This window comes from Marmota marmota, unplaced genomic scaffold (genome assembly GCF_001458135.2).
Source record: "Marmota marmota marmota unplaced genomic scaffold, marMar, whole genome shotgun sequence".
In the NCBI taxonomy this organism is placed as follows: Eukaryota; Metazoa; Chordata; class Mammalia; order Rodentia; family Sciuridae; genus Marmota; species Marmota marmota.
In genome coordinates this window covers 15812638-15832104 of record NW_026000242.1, presented here as the reverse complement: position 1 = coordinate 15832104, position 19467 = coordinate 15812638, and the positions used below count along the sequence as shown (strand labels likewise).

General features: G+C 38.2%; 1 protein-coding gene across 1 annotated transcript in view; it reads right to left on the bottom strand.

Annotated features, from left to right (window-relative positions):
- Positions 1–11537: 11537 nt before the first annotated feature.
- The window catches only part of Slc35f2 (solute carrier family 35 member F2), a 58583-nt gene continuing 50653 nt past the window's right edge, over positions 11538–19467 (bottom strand). Inside the window, exon 10 of the mRNA XM_048795617.1 lies at positions 11538–12971. Coding sequence (XP_048651574.1) covers positions 12783–12971 — 189 coding nt within the window. The 3' untranslated portion in view covers positions 11538–12782. The remainder of the gene's footprint in view (positions 12972–19467) is intronic.

Here is a 19467-nt window from a genome sequence, read left to right as displayed (position 1 = left end):
AATTTATTCATAATTTTCTGCCCATATTATTGATTTTACTCTTCAACAATGATAGATAATACAAGAATTGTTATTATACCATGGCACTATATCATGGAGCCTAAAAATGTAGACCCTGGACTTGGACAAAGGAGAATCTAAATTTGATGTTTATTTAACTTCCTTAAGTCTTTCTACAGCCTTAGGGATACACATAAATAACCCAAGTTTCTCCCCATCCCAGCACATTGCAGAATTGCATTTGTATGTCCCTTTGAATTTAGATATGGCCATCTAATTTGCTTTGGCCAATGAAATATAATAGAAAGTGATATATGTTGTTTCAAGGTAGTAATTAAGAGTCAAGAAAGAATTTTCAATTTTCCTCTGTCCCTCTGCCATGGTGGCCTCATTGGCCTGGGCCCCAGAGTGGGGACAACTTGAGGCACACTCAAAACAGAACTGTAGTATGGTTAAAAATTAAATCTTTGCTGTTTTAGGCAATACAATATTTGGCATTGTTTGTTACAGCAGCATAACCTAGTCCTTCCTCACTGATTAAAAACCTCAGTTTCCTAATTGTAAAATTGTTATATAAATACAACATGCTTAAGATGTTATAAAGTTTAAGTCAGATGACATGTTTCTAAAAACTTAGTACTCTTCCATTCACATACTACTTCTAGATCAATAAGAGATACGAAAGAGAAAAGTAGCAAAAAATCAGCTTATATCATCTAGATTTTTAATAATAGAACAAGTTCCTTTTCCCCAAGCAGTCATCTGGAGAGTCTGTAAAATGTTAATCATTAATTCAAATATGCATATTCTGGCTTCCAAATGTAGTCATTTTCACCAATACGCATATTAACACTGTGATGACCAAAATTTCCCTTCTATTTGATATGCTTGTCATTTTTCAATAACAAGGTCTAATTGTAGGAAATTAAGTCTACTGACCTAGACTTTATTTTTTCCAAACCAGAGTAGCATTTCCTCATCAAGTATCTTCCAAAATTCATCATTCAGTCCCATCTTAAAGGATTTTAAGAATATTTCCAGCGAGAGATTAATGCAACTAATAAAACTAATAATTAATAAATTAATCCAATTAATGGGAACCACATCAGCCACAACATTGGACAATGTCCTAAATAATAAATTACCCTCTAGTTCTTAAATCATAGAATTATTATTACTTACCCAAACTTAAAATAGCATTTCACAAGTTTAGAGTCTGATAGAACATGGGAAAAACATAATTAACCAACAAATGCAAACCACAGGATGCCTGAATCTCTGTTATTTTTTTTTAACATTTTTAGTTGTAGATGAACACCTTTATTTTATTTACTTATTTTTATGTGGTGCTGAGGATTGAACTCAGTGCCTAACAAGTGCAGGCGTGCACTCTACCACTGAGCTACAGCCCCAGACCAGTCTCTGTTATTTTTAAGAGTTGATGTTTGGTTATATTGAATATTAAAAAGAGAGTTTCTAACCTTTCTCACTGCATTAAGATTTTAGTATACCACAAACTAAAACAAGGCATGTTTTGCTCTGCTCAGGCTGTTATAACACAAATATCAAGTGGTTTATAAACCTGGGTGGTTTATAAACAACAGAAATTCATTTTTCACAGTTCTGGAAGCTGGGTGGCTACTGATTGTCTGATGAAGCCTCCTGTCCAGTGTATAGATGGCCATCTTTTCACTGTATGCTCACATGCAGAAGTAGAAGGGAGCTTTCTGGTGGCTCTTTTATAAGGACACTAGTGACTCTGCCCTCATTCCATAATCAACTCTCAAAAGCCCACCTCCAAATACCATTACTTTAGGGATTAGGCTTTAACATATGAATTTCACAGAGACACAAACATTCACTCTATAGCAAGGCATAATTTCTGTCCATAAGGATCTTATCATTTCATTAAGAAGATAATATATTAACATAAACTGTTAAGTAAATTAGCAATGCAAGACCTCAAATTCAACATGTTCATAGAATCCCAAATATCCCATACTATATAAAGACCCCAGACCAACTTTTGAAAGCCCTCAGTTGCTCAATAAGCTTATTTTTCAATGAATTAATGATTGATGCTGCCGCCAACCAACAATTTATTTCCACTGAGCAATTGGCATTTATGTAACTGTTTGGCTATTTTACCTCATCTTGCCCATCTTATTTTATAAAAAGGAATGATAATATTAGTTCCATATAGTAGTGTAATTCTTATAAATGTAATATAATAGAACAAAACTGGCAAATGTTTACATTTCCAAAATGTGGAAATAATGAAAGTGGTGTATCCATAACCTCACTGGATTTTCAAATGAGGGAGGAAGGAAGCAATAAAGATTGAGTATAAAATACTCACTCACAAAATGCTGAACATGTAGAACCTAAGTATGTGTCTAAACTGGGAGTTGTAATTAGACCCCTATTCTCATCCTACACAAAACTCAAATCAAAATGGATCAAAGACTTAGGAATTAGACCAGAAAACTTATAACTGCTAGAGGAAAACATAGGGTCAACACTCCATTATATAGGCGCTGGCACTGACTTCCTTGACAAGACCCCCAAAGCACAAGACATAAAACCAAGAATCAGTAAGTGGGATGCCATCAAACCAAAAAGCTCCTGCAAAACAAAGGAAAGAATCAAGAATATGAAGAGAGAGCCTACAGAATGCCATGAAATCTTGGGCAGCTACTCCTCCAATAGGGGATTAATATATAGAATATACAAAAAACTCAAAAAACTTAACACCAAAAAAAAATAGATAATCAATAAATGAGCAAAAGAACTGAACAGAAACTTCTCAAAAAAGGAAACACAAATAGGCAAAAAAATATGTGAAAAAATGTTTAACATCTCTAGCAATCAGGAAAATGCAAATCAAAACTACACTAATATTTCATCTCACTCCAGTCAGAATGGCAATGATCAAAAATACAAATAACAATAAATTCTGTGAGGTTGAGGAGGGAAAGGTACATTTGTACATTGTTGGTGGGACTGAAGACTAGTACAACCACTCTGGAAAGCAGAGATTTGGAGATTACTCCAAAAGCTAGGGTTGGAATCATCATATTGACCCAGCTATCCCATACCTTGGTATTTTCCCAAAAGATCTAAAATCAGAATACTACAGTGATAAAGCCACTTCATTTATAGCAGCACAATTCATAGTAGTTAAATTATGGAATCAACCCAGATGCCTATCAATAAATGAATGGGTTAAGAAATTATGGTATATATTTACAAGGGTCTTCTACTCAGTCATAAAAAGAATGAAATTGTGGCCTTTGCCAATAAATGGATGGAAGGGTAGAATATCATGCTAAGTGAAATAAGCCAAACTCAGAAATTCAAAGGACAAATGTTTTCTCTCATTTGCAGAAGCTAGAGTAAAATAAAGGAAAGAGGGGTGGGAAGGACAGGATAACATAAAGAACCAATCAAATATATAATAACAGATGAGTGACTGGAAGTCTAGTATAGTAGATGAAGAAGAATGGGAAAGAAGAGGGAGGGCAGGAGGGAAAAGCGGGGATCATGAACTGAAATCAATTTCTGTGTTTGTATGATTTTGTTGAGACGAACCCAACCACTAAGTGTTACTATAAAGCTCTAATTTAAAAATTAAAATAAATAAAATGTGAGCTGTAGTTGGATAGTCTAAATTTCTTGAATTGAATTGAATTGTCTTGAATTGAATTGAACCTCCTTTTCCTTTATAACATGAAAATGTATTGTTTTGACTTGCCTATTCAACTTTTATTCACATTTAAAGGAATGCAGTATGATTCTGGTAGAAAATGATCCATGTGTATCAGCTGAGTGCTACAAGAGAATAAGCAATACTGACACCCTAAGGAGGGAGACAAGCTTGTGGACTCCATCATCTAGGAAGAGGGAAGAGGACTGGAGCTGAAACTTGGAAAATGAAGTACACATTAGATACACAAAGATGAATTGGAAGAAGAAATCATGCATAAGAAGAATTGCCTATAAAGTATATGAAGACAGAATGCAGTAAGCATGTGAGCATAGAACAAGAAGGAGGCTTATTAATTGAATTTGTGTGAGAAAGCAGTAACAAGATATAAGATTGGAAGGTAAGAACAGAATCAGTTAGGTTCAGATTTTATTCTAAGAGTAATTAGGAGCATTGAAGGTTTCTGGGTCAATTGAGCATGCTTTAGAAAATTTCCTCTAGCAGGAATACATAGGGTTGAAGAATTATAGGAATGTGTAGAGAAAGAAACTGTAGACAAAAACTCAAGATATTAGAAGATATGATAATTAATTTCGTGTCAATTTGACAGCTAAGAGATGCCCAAATAGCTGGTAAAACATTTCTGGGTGTGTCAATGAAAGGGTTTCTGGAAGAGATTAGCTTTTGAATCAGTAGACTAAGGAAAGCAGATTGCCCTCACAAATGTGGATGGGCATCAACCAAACTCTTGAAAACCCAATTAGAGCACAAAGACAGAAGAAGGTTAAATTCCCTCTTCTTGTTTGAGTCATCTATCCTGTTCCTGGACATCAACCCCCCAGTTCTCAGGTCTTCAGACTTGGACTGGGACTCACACCACTGGCACCCCTGGTTCTTAAGTTTTGGAGCTTGAATTAAAACTACACCACTGGTTTTCTTGGACCTCCACAGCTTGCAGATGGCATTTTGTGGCACTTCTTGGCCTCTACAGTCACAGGAATCAACCCCACTTAATAAATCTTTCTACTCTGCTTTCTGGTTGCTTTCCTCTGCCATTCCATTCTGCCATGATATTCTGCCTCATGTTGGGCTCAGAGCTATAGATCAGTCATCTATGGACTGAGATCTCTGAAACCATGACCCCAAATAAGTGCTCCCTCCTCTACATTGTTCTCAGATCTTTTTGTCACAGTGACAAAAAAAAAAAAAAACTGACTAAAACAGCAATTGATGCCAAGAAGTGGAGACATTGCTGTGACTAACCTGACCATGTGATTCAGAAGCATTTGGAGTTGGTTTACAGGGGGGAGGAATTTGGAAAAGTTTAGAGAAGCAAGTTTGAAAACCTTTAGAATGTTGTAAGCAGAGCTTAATGGATGAGTGGGGTGAGAACTCAGAAGACCAGAATGGCCAGTAGAACTGAGGACAGTAAACACTGGGCTCATGACATTTCAGAGGAGGAGGACTCTACCGGAAATTAGAGTAGGGGCCAATTCATGTTATGTTGTGGCAAAGAATTTGTCTACATTTTCCCCATGTGCTGAGACTTTCCATGAGGCTGAATTTAAAGAAGATGGAATAATTATCTGGTGGGAGAAATTTCTAGGCAGCATAGCATTCAAGCAGTGACATGGATATTGCTGGAGGCCTTTAGTCACGTCTACTGTGATAATCAGGAGCAGAAAGATTTTAAAATTTGGCAATTCAGCTTGAAAATTGTAAGTAAAACTATGACCATAGAAGGTGTAGTGGTTAAAGAGATTACACCCATTAAAGGAATGCTAAGTACTTTACCCAGGAACAATAAAAAAGATGGCTTGAGGGAAATTCACGAATTGGCAAAACCATATCTATCTCAGGTTCAAAGATGTTAAAGTCAAAATTCCTTTGAGAAGAGACCACTAGGGTGCCCTGTTTGCAGAGGTATCTAAGAAGTTATTTTCACCAGGCTCAGCTGCCCAGGTACTCAGAGGCTGCTGCAGCCATGTTCCCAGGTAGGTGTGGCTACCCTTAAATGGTGGCAGAACTTGGCATTAATCACATGGTGCTTGTTCTGCAGGAATGCAGGATAATGGAGGTAAGGAGTCATGGAGGTTTCCATCAAGATTTCAAAGGAAGGCCTGGGAAGTCAGTCAAAGTGTAGCAGGATCAGAGTCCCTGTGGGGTGCCCCTGAGATGGCAATGCATGAAGAAGTGAGGAGGATGCCAAAACTATAGTGGAAAGTCCCAATATTAAGAGATGCCAGCAATACAGGGCATCTTCTGAGGAAATCTGCAGGAATGAAGCAGAAACAAGTCAAGAGAGAGGCCCTGTGGGCTGCAACAGGCGAGGCCACAGGGGTGGAGCTACACAAGGCTTTTGGAGAGAACATCATAATGCCATGTGCCCTAGATACTGGATGTGGAGCTACAGGACTTGTTTGTCCAGCCAGATCTCAATCTTGCTTTAGTTTCATCCCCTCCTTCTGTGCTCCTGTTTCTCCCTGGTGGAAGGGAAATGTTTACTCTGCTATTATATATTGGAATGCATAACTTGCTTTTTGATTTTTACTGTCACAGCTAAGAGTTTGTCTTTAGTCTCAGATGAGATTTTGGACTTGGACTTTGGGGCAATGCTGGAATTAAGACTATGGGGACTCCTGGAAATAGACAAAGTGTATTTTACATTGTGAAATGGGCATAAGCTTTTGGAGGCCAGGGTAGAATGTTAGGGTTTAGATAAGAGGAGTATCCCAAGAGCTCAGGTGTGAGACAATGCAAGAATTTTTAGAGATGAAATTATTGGATTATGAGAGGTATGGCCTAATCAGTGGATTAGCCCAAGGATATGGATGAAGTGGGTGGTAACTACAGGCAGGTAGAGTGTGGCTGGAGAATGTAGTTCTCTGGGGGTGTATCTTTGGAGTTTACATTTTGTCCCTATAACCAGAGCTCTCTTAGCTACCTGGCTGCCCTGTAGTTTCCTGAGCTGCTTTCCTTTACCATGCCCTTCTGCCATGATGTTCTGCCTCACCTTAGGCCCAGAGCTATGAAGTTGGCCATCTATGGACTGAGGCCAATGACAGCATGAGCTCCAAATAAACTTTCCCTCCTCTATGTTGTTCCTCTTGGATCTTTTGGTCACAGCAATGAAAATCTGACTAAACCAGGAGTCCAGTTTTTTCTTTTTTTCCCCTCTCTTTCTGTTTTAGTATTTTGGCTACCTGAAGCCATTTTTTTAGTTTCTATTTTGTGTGATAATCCATAATGTAGACCATTCTAGTGACTATGGGAAATGTATATGTGGGACATATAAGTTTGCTAGGGTTACAATAATAAAACACCACAGACAGGATGGTATGAATGAATAAAATTTATTTCTCACATTTATAAAGTTAGAAACCCAAGATAAAAATGTTAGCAAGTTTAGCTTTTCCTAAGGCCTCTCTCCTTGGCTTCCAGACAACCACCATTTGCTTTGTCCTTACACGGTCTTTCTGCCGTCTGTGTGCATCCCTGGTATCTCTCTCCTTCTTATGAGAATATACCAGTCAATTTGGATTAGGGCCCCAACCTTATGATCTCATTTAACTTTAATGACCTCCTTGCAGACTTTATCTCCAAATTTCTTCACATTGTTTGTAAGGTCTTCAAGATATGAATATTGGGAAGACACAGTTAAGTTCATAAAGGAAGAAAGTGTCATAGTAGTCTGCTTCATAGGCAGTCATCTCTGAGAGAGTTCTTGAAGGTTAGGGTTCCTCAAAGCATTCATTTTGATACTTTATCTAATGTATGTAATCACATGTACATGCCCACAAACAAATGTGTGTACACATGCAAAATCTAAAAAGAAAATGTCTGAGAGTAGTATAGAGGTAAAATCAATAATCAGTAAAATCAGTAATCCATAAAATAGAAATTAGGAAAAATTAAAATTATTAGAAACAAAAAATGATTAATAAATTTGAAATTGTATTGTGAAACAAAACATGCAGTTACATAAAATTTTGTATGTTATCTGACATTTACGTTTTCTAAAATATAAACAGTGAAGCATGAGAAATAAATAAAAACTCATTAAAAATCTTTCTCTGTATCTCTATCTATATGCCCTAATGGTTCTGTTTCTTTAGAGAACAGTGATTAATACAGAAGGCTATAGGAGGAGTATGAAAAAAAGTAATGAGAATTTGAGCTAATGAAAGAACTGAAAATAACAAGAAAGACAGTTGTAAGAGTTATCATCAAAGAATAGCCTGTTGGTGCCTGTTGGATGTAATGAGTGAGAAAAAAATCTAATATAGTTTCAAAGATTTGCATCTGAGCAACACTAGAACAGTGCAACTAATGCAATATGAAATTCAGAAGTGGACACTCAAAGGTGAGAGGAGATGACGGAAGATGAGAAGGGAATAGAAATCACAACAGGCTTCAATTTGATTTTCTGGGCTTGAGGCAATGATGGGATAGTCAGCTTCAGGAATTTCCATATTAGGAAGTTTAAGAACATTCTAAGGACACAGGTCTATTGCTAAACCAATAGCAGACTGAGTTCAGTCTGTCTTTAACGCCCGCAGTTACCTTTCTTGAGTTCATCTTCACCCCAGGTGTCCAGGAGTCTCACCTTACTCAGTTTCTTTCCCCATGCCAGGTATCCCACCTTGGGGACTTATTTAAGCACCCTCCCATGCTCTAGCTAGCCTTCTCCCTAAGAGACTGGCATGTGGTCACTAAATTCCAGGCTGTTAAGAGAGTGCCCAGTTATCCACAGATAGATCTCCCCAACAGCGTTTGCTGGCCTAGCCTGGAGTCCTCCTGCTCTGCCCCCCACAAGGAGATATGGACTTCAGCCATGTTACTACATCATAACCAAGAGTACCCAGGATAGTGCACTGAGCTCACCAGCCAAATTAGCCTCTCTGCTGAGCCAAATCTGCCTGCTCTGGCATGTCTCCCACTCTAGTTAGCAAATCAGGGGACCAACCTTGGCCCTTTCATGGCCTATGTAATCCTCTAGATTGACAACAGAGAACAAAAAACTGCTGAACACCAACTGTGTCCAAGTATGGGTACCAAATACATTCAAACTAACAGAGGGACTGGGGAAATTAAAGTTCTTTAGGAAGGCCTTTGGATGTTGCCAGAGGCAGGGGCAGAGTCCCTGAAACTACTACAATCCATCTTATTGAGAATAGCAATTCCTAAGAAAGTAGATCTTGGTGAGGTTTGTTTTAGTGATGGTGTGTGTGTGTGTGTGTGTGTGTGTGTGTGTGTGTGTGATCTCTAAAGGTGGATGCACTGAACTAGTAGGATCTACAGAGGATCACAGGCCAAAGTCAGTTATGAATCTGAAAGAATGTAAAATAATCAAGCAAATGTGGAAAAGCACAGAAAAGGTGGGATTCACAAGGAAACTGTAGCTACTAGGATTGCAAGCTCTCTGTGTCATACCTTGTGTATAAACTCTGGCCTCCTCAGTGAGCAGGCAGTGAGTGGCAATAGCAGATTGAGTGACCAGTGCCTGGAAACATCTAAATGCTTGTTTATGGTCAGTTAGTGACAATGATTGTTCAAAAGGCCTACCTTTTTATATCAGTATCAGGTCTACCCACCCTCCTTCAACCTCAATTTCGTTCTCCAAAAGTGTCTGCATTTCAGACCTAGGTTATTAGAAGAGGGCATTATTTAAATCAAGGAATAAAGTACATAGTGAAAATTGTTGAGCACTGGGAGAAAAAACCTTGGGGCATTAAATTCTACAGGTTCATACATGGAAGGGCAGGTTACATTCTGCTGTTTTAAAGAGGCTTTATTCCCCTGATATACCTTTTATATAGCGTCAGAGTTTCCAAAACTCCCTTTATATGACTACTGGAGAATTGCATGTTCAGCATTACCTAATTTGCTCATAAATCTCTTGCCTTTTAATCAGCTAAGTGGCTATCTGCTGAATTTCCCTGATTTATTGATATCTTTTGAGGGCTGAGGATATGTCCAGATACTAAGTGATTCAATGAGGATGAAATGGCACATCACCATAATTATGATAGAAAAGAGAATCGTGACTAGGCATGCAAAACACCTTGTGGAGACAAAAGTAGACAGTTAAAGGGCAGGCTCCAGAGTTGCAGAGAAAACACTACCAAGCTAGTTTTTCCACAAAAATCTTCCCAACAGCTCTCAAAAGAGTAGCATTTGCATTCACCGACTCAGCAGTCCCACAGGAACCATGACCCCTGAGAATATACTGAGCAGAAACCAGATTCTGGCTAAACTAAAAAAATTTAAATCTGCATCCTCTTTCTACTTAGCCCCCCAAATCTGTGTGAGCTGCCAAAGGTGTTTCAACTCTTCTGAACCCCCAGTTCTTCAACTGTTAAGCAACAGCAATCTCTGCTGAGGAAATTCATTATAATAACCTTTTTTAAAAGAAAATAGACGTGGAAAAAAAAGATGCAGGAAAAAAAATACACTTGGGGTCTGGGGTTGTAGCTCAGTGGTAGAGCACTTACCTAGCATATGTGAGGCACTGATTCGATCCTTAGCACCACATAAAAATAAATAAATAAATAAATAAATAAAAAGGTATCATTTCCATCTACAAATTAAAAAAAATCAAATACACTAACAGGACAGCATGGTGGTGCTATAAAATGACACAGTTATTTATATCACAATTTCTGGATTGTTACAATTGTTAAAGCGCCACCTGCTGGAAAGGCCACTGATAAATAGCAATTGGATGAGATGCTGCTATCATCAGGTTAGAATTGTTAACTGACTGTTACCAAAGAAAACCTAATTTCAAAATACAAATAGTGAACATGGCATAGGCAAAGTCCTCTCTTCTTAAGTGCTACCACAGTCAGGCTGCCCAATTTATCACATCTATACAACACTAGGGAACATTCTAGCAACTCTGTCATTCATAGGGGTCTTTTTTAATGCCATGAATATCTATTAAAATTATTGAAAAATCAATATTGTTCTAATAGGCAAAAAGAATTTAGAGAAGACTCTCAGCTTAAGAATGTGGTGTTTCAAAAGCCTGCATATGCTCTTGATTTTCAAAGGAATCACCACATATTTAAATATTTATTTATTTGTTTGTTTGTAATTTATAGTGCTGGTAATTGAACCACCCAGGCATGCTTTACCACTGAGCTATGTCCCCAGCTCTTTTTTAAATTTTTAAATTTTGAGACAAAGTCTAGCCAGGTTGCCAAGGCTATCCTCAAACCTGAGATATTCCTGGATCAGCCTCCTGAATAACTGAGATTACAGGCATGCACCACTATAACCTGCTCAATGAGTACTTTGTCATAAAAATCTAGCATGGTGGTGTGAACCTATAATTCCAGCTACTCAGGATACTAAGCCAAGAGGATCAAAAGTACAAGACCAGTCTGGGCAACTTAGCAAGAGCCTGTCTCAAAAAAAAAAAAAACAATGTTTTAAAGGGGACAGGCAGGTCTGGGGATATAACTCAGTACAGAGCACTAGCATGGCATGCATGAAACCCTGGACTCAAACCCCTGTACAAAGAAAGAAAGGGGGAAGGGAGAGAGGGAAGAGTTCGGGAAGGCAGTTTTAATAGGTTTCAGAGAATGAAAGTATATTTATTCAAAAAAGTAAAAATCCCATTGTGGCCATTCAGATTCCTACAAATGACCTGTAAGCTCAGTATCAATTTCCCTCAATCCCACAGTAGCCCCCAAATAGGTATGTCTGCTTCACCTCACAGGAGACATGATTCTAAAAACTTGGATATAAAAGATCTTGAATATATGAAGTCATTTACTGTCCACCAGGGGATTCAGTGAACCTAAGAAAACACACAATAACTATATTTTGTGAATTCAAAATCTTTATTTAGCCCCAATTGTTGTATTATACTTTTATAAAAAAAATTTTTTTACAAACAAAGTTTTCTGAAAGTGTCATTTTGGTGGTTGATATTATACTGATGCTGCATGTTAACACTTTACATTGAAAAAGAATCATAAAAATCTCATGGCATTACAAACATTTTGGTAGGAAGTAGAGTAGAGCTCTCTATCAACTAATGAAGGCTTCCTAGGCTCTGGGGCATACTATTCTCTGAAAAATCATTCATTTTATGTTTTCATTTTGATGATAATCTATTTTCTTTACCAGTTATACAAATAAAGTTTTCTCCTTGCTGTGATAATTTGCTGTAAGACTTAGTTTTCTGAGCTGAAACAATAAAATGAGATCAATAGGGAATATTTCTGGGAGTCATGAGAATTTTTGTTAAAGGATGATATCCACATATTTGCTCAGGTTTGAGAAATCTTGGCATATGGTGTGAAGCTGAAAATGTAGAAGGGATGTTCACCGTCACAGACTTTAAGATCACAGTCTGCTCTGGGACCTGGAATGAAGGAACAAATGTGACCAGTGAGGACCTGGGAATGATGGAGGAGAAATATTTAAAAAGAGAGAGAGCCTACAATTGAGAGAGGGTTCTAGGCTACTACATTCCAGTTTCATGCTTCCATATTATTCATTCTTTTATCTCAGAACCTCTCAAATGCTGCCCCACCCATTTTCCCACCATATGCAGTCAGTGGCCAGGACTCATCTGTGCCCAAAGGCCACAAGGCCTGTGGATAACTGCCTCAGCAGGACAAAACCCCAAAGTTTCCAACAGAGGAAACCTGTTCCAGAACCGCCCTGGACCATCCCTACTCCTGAGCACTTGGCCCAGACTGGACAGCCTGCTTTCAGACCCTGCCCAAGGCTGGTTCACTCCTGGGTATTCCCCCATTCTGCTCTCTCACATGTACCTCTGAGATACCCGCAGCAGGGCCCACACCTTGTCTCCCTCTCACCCAAAGGTTTTGGTCCTTAACACACAGAAGAAACAGGTCCTGGTCTTGGGTTCTGCTCTATTTTGGTATATCTATTTTTGATACATTGTTCAGTGTTCCTTTCTAAAATCTAACCACTGAGTGTAATCCAGTGCTATAGAGGGTTCATTCCGAGCCTTGTAATTTCCCCAAGTGTCTCTCAGCAGTCGGTGGGTTCTGCTTTCTCCTGGTGCTGCACAGGTGTGTGCCATCCTCTCCAGCTACAAGACCGCAGATTGGGTCTCTGGGAGACCACTCTCCTCAAGCTTCAGTCCAAGGTTGTCAATTCCAATGCTGGTGACTGGGGGCACATTGCTCTCTGCTGGCTCTGCTGTGCGCGTCGGGGTGGAGCAGTACAGGATAAACCCCAGCATGATGACAGTAAAGGACAGGATGTAGAGTCCTGAAAACTGGGAGAAGAAAAGAACAAACAATGCAAAGCGCTCCCGCATATACACACCTTTCGTCTATAGTCCTTTGAAGGTTACCTTCTCTTTACCTATTTCTGAAAGTTCTGTAAGAAGAAGCTAAATGCCCCAGACCCTCCCATGTATACTGGTGAATGCACGGGCTATCGAAACACCTGGCACATCAGCCAACTACAGCCTTGCATCTTTAGGGAAATGGAACCTTGCCTTGCTTTGTGATAATTTAGATGTACCTCACCCTGAAACCAATCCAACAAAGTGGAGGAAATAAAAGGCCATGATGAATACCATGAGAGAGCCCATTTCAGATCCTAGACACAGTTTACCATATTGTTATAAAACAGGACACAGAACCTAAGACAAAATATGGATGCACAGATGTCATATCTACTCAATAACTTCTCAATCTGTGTATCATAATTTGGATCTTTCGTGTCCTCCATAAAGCTCATGTGTTAGTCAATGTAGGAATGTTCAGAGGTGAAATGATTAGATTATCAGAGCTGTAACCTCACCAGTGGATTAATCCATTTGATGGAATAACAATTTGAATGGACTACTGGGTGGCAACTGTAGGCAGTGGGGCATGGCTAGAGGAAGTAGGCTACTGGGGGTGTGACTTTGGACTATATCTTGGGCTCTTTCTTGCTCATGTGTGCACATTTGTATTCTCTCCCTCCCTCTTTCCCCTCTCTCTCACTCCCCTCCCCCTTCCAGTCTGGAGCCAGCCAACCATGGACAGAATGTCTGAAACCATAATCCCAAAATAAATTTTTCTCCTATAAATTGTTCTTGTCAGGTATTTTGGTCACAAGGATAAAAAGCTGACTAACACATCTTGCTATTTCAATAAATTTCATTTTGTTATACTAGAATTAATTATCCTGTTTCTGTAGGAAATTATTACATAGTAAAATTTATGATGGACTGCACAGATTCAGATTTTTAGAGCTAGAAAATGATTAAGACACCATTTTTCAAAAGAGTCTGAAGCCCAAAGAGGAGAGTGGGGTGACGACAGCCACAAGAATGAACCTGCAGAGACACTGGCTACCCTCTCTGCTCCCAGAAGGACCAATAGAACAGGAGCCCATTCTGACAGACACACCATAAGAATGCAGAGCAGTTTTGGTGACTTCTTCAAATGATCCTTTTTAGGAATAAAAACATCTACCCAGGGCAAAATGCAATACAGACAGAAAGCTAATTCATTGGGTGTATATTCCAAAAATGACATCTGACATACCTCCCAAAATTTAAACAAGTTATATTAGGTACCTTGTAAATGTTCTCTTATATGAATTGAAGATCCATACAAAAATTCAAGTATTAAATAAATTAATAAAATCAATATAAGTGGTTCCCTCTTATCCATGATTTCACCTTCCTTGGTGTCTATTACCCAAGGCAACAAGGATAAGAACAGTACAATAAGACACATTTACATAACTCTTATTACAGTTTATTATTATAATTGTTGTCAGTAGTCATCATTAGGGTTACTGTGCCTAATTTATAAACTTTATCTATAGATAAATAGATAGATAGATAGATATAGGGTTCAGTGCCATTCAGTCAGTTTCAGGTACTCCCTGAAGGTTTTGGAACACACTGTATTTGCTTTTATATTAGCATGACAAATAAAGCACAGAAAGAAAATTACTGAAGACTAATCAAGAATGGTGAAGTAAAAATTATGGAAACTACGTGCAGGCGAGGTGGCACATGCCTGCAATCCCAGTGGGTCAGGAAGCTGAGGCAAGAGGATCACGAGCTCAAAGCAAGCCTCAGCAATTTATCGAGGCTCTAAGCAACTCAGAAAGATCCTGTCTCTAAATAAAATACAAAATAGGGCTGGGAATGTGGCTCAGTGGTCGAGTGCCCTTGAGTTCAATCCCTGTACCAAAAATAGAATATTTTTTTTAAATTATGGAAACTATGTAGCATAAGTAATGCGTAATTAAATACCCAGGATTTTTTTTTTCTTGATAGAAGTAAATTCAGTTCATGAATGGTCCTGTTAAACTGATTTTAAAATGAAGAATGGGGGTAGAAGGGCATGTTATGTTATTCACGTCAGTAGATGTATTGAATTAACTTAGGTTTTATATTATGTCCATTAAAAAAGGGTTTCAATAAGGGGATTACAAAAAGAGCAGTAAGAAAACAGAATGGGCAAGGGAAAGGAAAGAGAAAGATTACAGAAAGAGATGAAAAGGAAAGCAAGACACATCCCTAAAGGTAGGTTTGTGAAATAAGTGACCTTCTATGGAACACCATTGGGTTTGACATGCTAATTTTCAAAGACTCTTGTTTCCTCTTAATATTAATCTTCATAAAGAACAGAAAGGCCACAGCTCTCCTCCCAAGGCCCGACAGCCTTCACCAGATTCAATGATGTTTCAGAGCCAGTGACAACATCAAGCTGAGCAGTTGAGTTACCTTCTTACCACTGGCTTTAATTCTTATATCTAGCATTTAGCACGGTGTCAACACATAGCTGGTGTCTAACGGATGCTTGTAGGGGGAACATTGATTCAGAGACTATTAGGGGAAGTTAAAGCTATTTAGAATATCCTAATTTTTTTTTTTAAGATGGAGTCCCACTATGTTGCCTAGGCTGGTCTTGAACTCACAGACTCGAAAAAATCCTCCTGACTCACCCTCCCACGAACCTGGCATGCAACTCTGCACCCAGCTCATTAAACTTTTAAAGTCAGTATTATAAAAAGCAATCACACTCTCCTGTAAAGTGTTCAGAGGTACCCCTCTGGGGAAAGCTATATAGTTTGTTCAAAACATACCCAATTTGGTTTGGTGGTTTTCAAATGTTCCAAAGAAAAACACTATATCACTCTTAGGAAGAAGGGTGATGAAATGGAGGCACCTTTATTAGAATAGAGACTGAGGGAGTGTGGTAAGTCTCCTAAACAGAGGTTATTACCCTTTTTCCTTTATGCAATTCTACCCTTTGAGTCTGGATCTATACAGGAAGTTTCTGGTAGCCACTTTATTCAACAGGTATTTACTTAAGGTCGATTCCAGAGGAACAGAGTGTTTAGGATCTGACACAGACAAGTGTAAAACTTTTAAACCTCTTTTCAATTGTCTTCTTCAAAAGAATCAAAGTTATTTTGGCTATACAATTTTTTAAATTGGTGGTATACTGGGCTTCCTTTAAAAACTGTCTAAAATGCTAGGTGTTTTCATTACTCCCTGAACTTTTTACTACATCTACAATGTAGTCTAAAAATCACTGCAGTCCTGCTCTTTGCTCTGTAAGTCTTGAAATGGCCTTTGGACAAAAACAATAAAATCTAATCTGAGTTAGGAGTTAGCTACTAGACCAGCAGGGACAAAGGACCATAAAACAAAAGAACTGGAGAGGAATATATAGACTGCAAGTTCCCATTCTAAGAATAATAGTTTAAAGTCATGTGCCCCAAAAATGACACAGAAAGGGGCTTTTTCAAGGGAGATTGAAGAGCAAATATTTAAGGTCTAATCTTAATTACTTATTATTAAGAGTTTATTAAATGACATATTTGTTAAGATAAAGAGTTTATGATAATGACAAGGGAACTTCCACTTAGAAGTTCTTTCTTTCTTTTTTTAGTTGCAGATGAACACAATAAATTTATTTATTTTTTTTATGTGGTGCTGAGGCTCGAACCCAGTGCCTCACACGCGCTAGGCAAGCGCTCTACCACTGAGCCACAACCCCAGCCCTAGAAGTTATTTCTTTAACCTTTGCTCCTTTTTAGACAATATTTTACTTATGAGAGTAAAAGTTAAACTACTAGAGATAAATCAATATGTTTGGTTAAAAAAAATTAAACAGCACTGGTGAGACAGGTCATAAATTTTACTTCTGCCCCCAAATGCTTTGTTTGGGTACAGAAGCTATCATGGGCCTGGAAAGGCAGTATGGAAATGCCACCATCCCCTAGTGGCAGTCATGAGAAATGCAACCACAGAACCAAGGAGCAGCTCGGTACCTTAAGAAGTATTTTGTAGCCCTTGACAATTCTCATTGGGGGGCGGGGATGGGCCTGTCAGGACCACTTCTCAGATTCACTTTGACACTTGTTACTTTTTTGTGATGCTTCCAATAAACTATAAATACTCCTTCTGTCTTAATTCAGTAATATCTTAACCAAGTATGCAAAGATAAAATCTGGTTTCTGTCCTCCATCGCTTTGCAAGACAAAGGTTTACAGTTCATAAGCAACAATTTCTGAGAACCCAGTGAGCTTCATGTATCAACAGTTCAGATAAGTATGTGAGTTCATGGCTGGTTCCTGGGAAAGCGCATACATCAGCATAAAGGATTACTATGTGGATACAAAATTTACTAGAACAAAGAAATATAGCTGCTATCCCTTACTGAAATTAAAATTATCAGGTAACAGCCAACATGGTAACTATCTGTTCCACGATTATGGAGAAAGAGAGCAAGCAGGTCAACCAGCCTCTATTGTGGGTATGATGGAGGAAAAAAAGCTTCTAAGAGAGCAGTTCTCAAAGTGTGATCCAAAGACCTTTGAGGGAACCCCTTGAGGGGAATCTGTAAATTCAAAACTATTTTCACAATGATACTAAGATAATATCTGCCCTTTTCACTTCCACTGTCTTACAAGTGCACAGTGGAATGTTCCAGAGGCTACATGACATGTAATCACAAGGCTGAATGAAGAAGCAGATGCAAGATTCCAACAGTTTTCTACTAAGCTGAACATTAAACAGATTCTTTGAAAAGTAAATCAGGGCTGGGATTGTAGCTCAGTGGTAGAGCGCTTGCCTAGCCCATGTGAGGCACTGGGTTCAATCCTCAGCACCAATCAATAAATGGGCCAAGGAACTAAACAGACACCTCTCAGAAGAGGATATACAATTAATCAACAAATATATGAAAAAATGTTCAACATCTCTAGCAATTAGAGAAATGCAAATCAAAACTACTCTAAGATTTCAACTCCAGTAAGAATGGGAGCTATTAAGAATATAAGCAACAGGGCTGGGGATGTGGCTCAAGCGGTAGTGCGCTCGCCTGGCATGCGTGTGGCCCGGGTTCGATCCTCAGCACCACATACAAACAAAGATGTTGTGTCCGCCAAATAAATAAATATTTAAATATTTTTTAAAAAAGAGAATATAAACAACAATAAGTGTTGGCGAGGATGTGGGGGAAAAGGCACACTCGTTCATTGCTGATGGGACTGCAAATTGGTGCAGCCAAAATGGAAAGCAGTATAGAGATTTCTTGGAAAACTGGGAATGGAACCAGCATTTGACCCAGCTATCCCACTTCTTGGTCTATATCCAAAGGACGTAAAAACAGCATAGTACAGGGACACAGCCACATCAATGTCTATAGCAGCACAATTCACAATAGCTAAATTATGGAACCAACTTAGATACCCTTCAGTAGATGAATGGACAAAGAAAATGTGGTATATATTCACAATGGAATTACTCGGCAATAAGAGAATAAAATCAGATAAAGGATGGAGTTGGAGAATACAGTGCTAAGTGAAGTAAGCCAACCCCCAAAAAAACAAATGCAGAATTTTTTTTTTTTTTTGATATAAGGAGACTGATTCATAGTGGGGTTGGGAGGGGGAGCATGGGATGATTAGACAAATTCTAGATACGGCAAAAAGATGGGAGAGGAAGGGAGGGGTCATGGGGGTAAAAAAGATGGTGGAATGAGATGTACATCATTATCCTAATTACACATATGAAGACATGAATGGTGTGAATATACTTTGTATACAACCAGAGATATGAAAAATTGTGCTCTATTTGTGTAATATAAATTGCAATGCATTCTGCTGTCATATATAACAAATTAGAATAAAAAATACAAAATACATAAAAATGAAAAATAAAATAAAGGTATTGTGTCCATCTACAACTAAAAAATAAGATATACTAATCTTTAAAAAATGTAAATCAATTTCATTTTTTTAAAATCTTAGACAACATAATTTTTCATAAAAATATTATTTATGCTATTATGTACTATATGAGTTTATTGTTTTCTCAATATGTTAATAAATGAATATTTTAAAATTTCTCAGCTTTAATTTCCAATACGATAAATAATAGGGAATAGTGACTTGAGCCCTCAATTTTTAAGCATTTCAAAGTGTCCTGAGATCAAAAAATATGGAAAATGCTGCCCTAAGAGTTCTCAAATAGGCTGTGAAGTCGAAAAAATATTTACTTATTTGGTTCCCTCTGTTGTATGAGACAACATGATGAATTCATTAACTTGAAATTCTCATTTTATAAATGAAAATAGGGGGGTAGGAAGTTCAGTGAAAAGAAAATTGGATTGCTAGAAGAGAAAGAAGAGGATGACAACTTAAGATTTGGTCATGACTTCACCACTAACCAGTGGTAAAGCCTTGCTCACTAAGGCTAACCAACTTAACTACATATAACTTCCCTGGGCCTTTGTTTCCCATCTCTA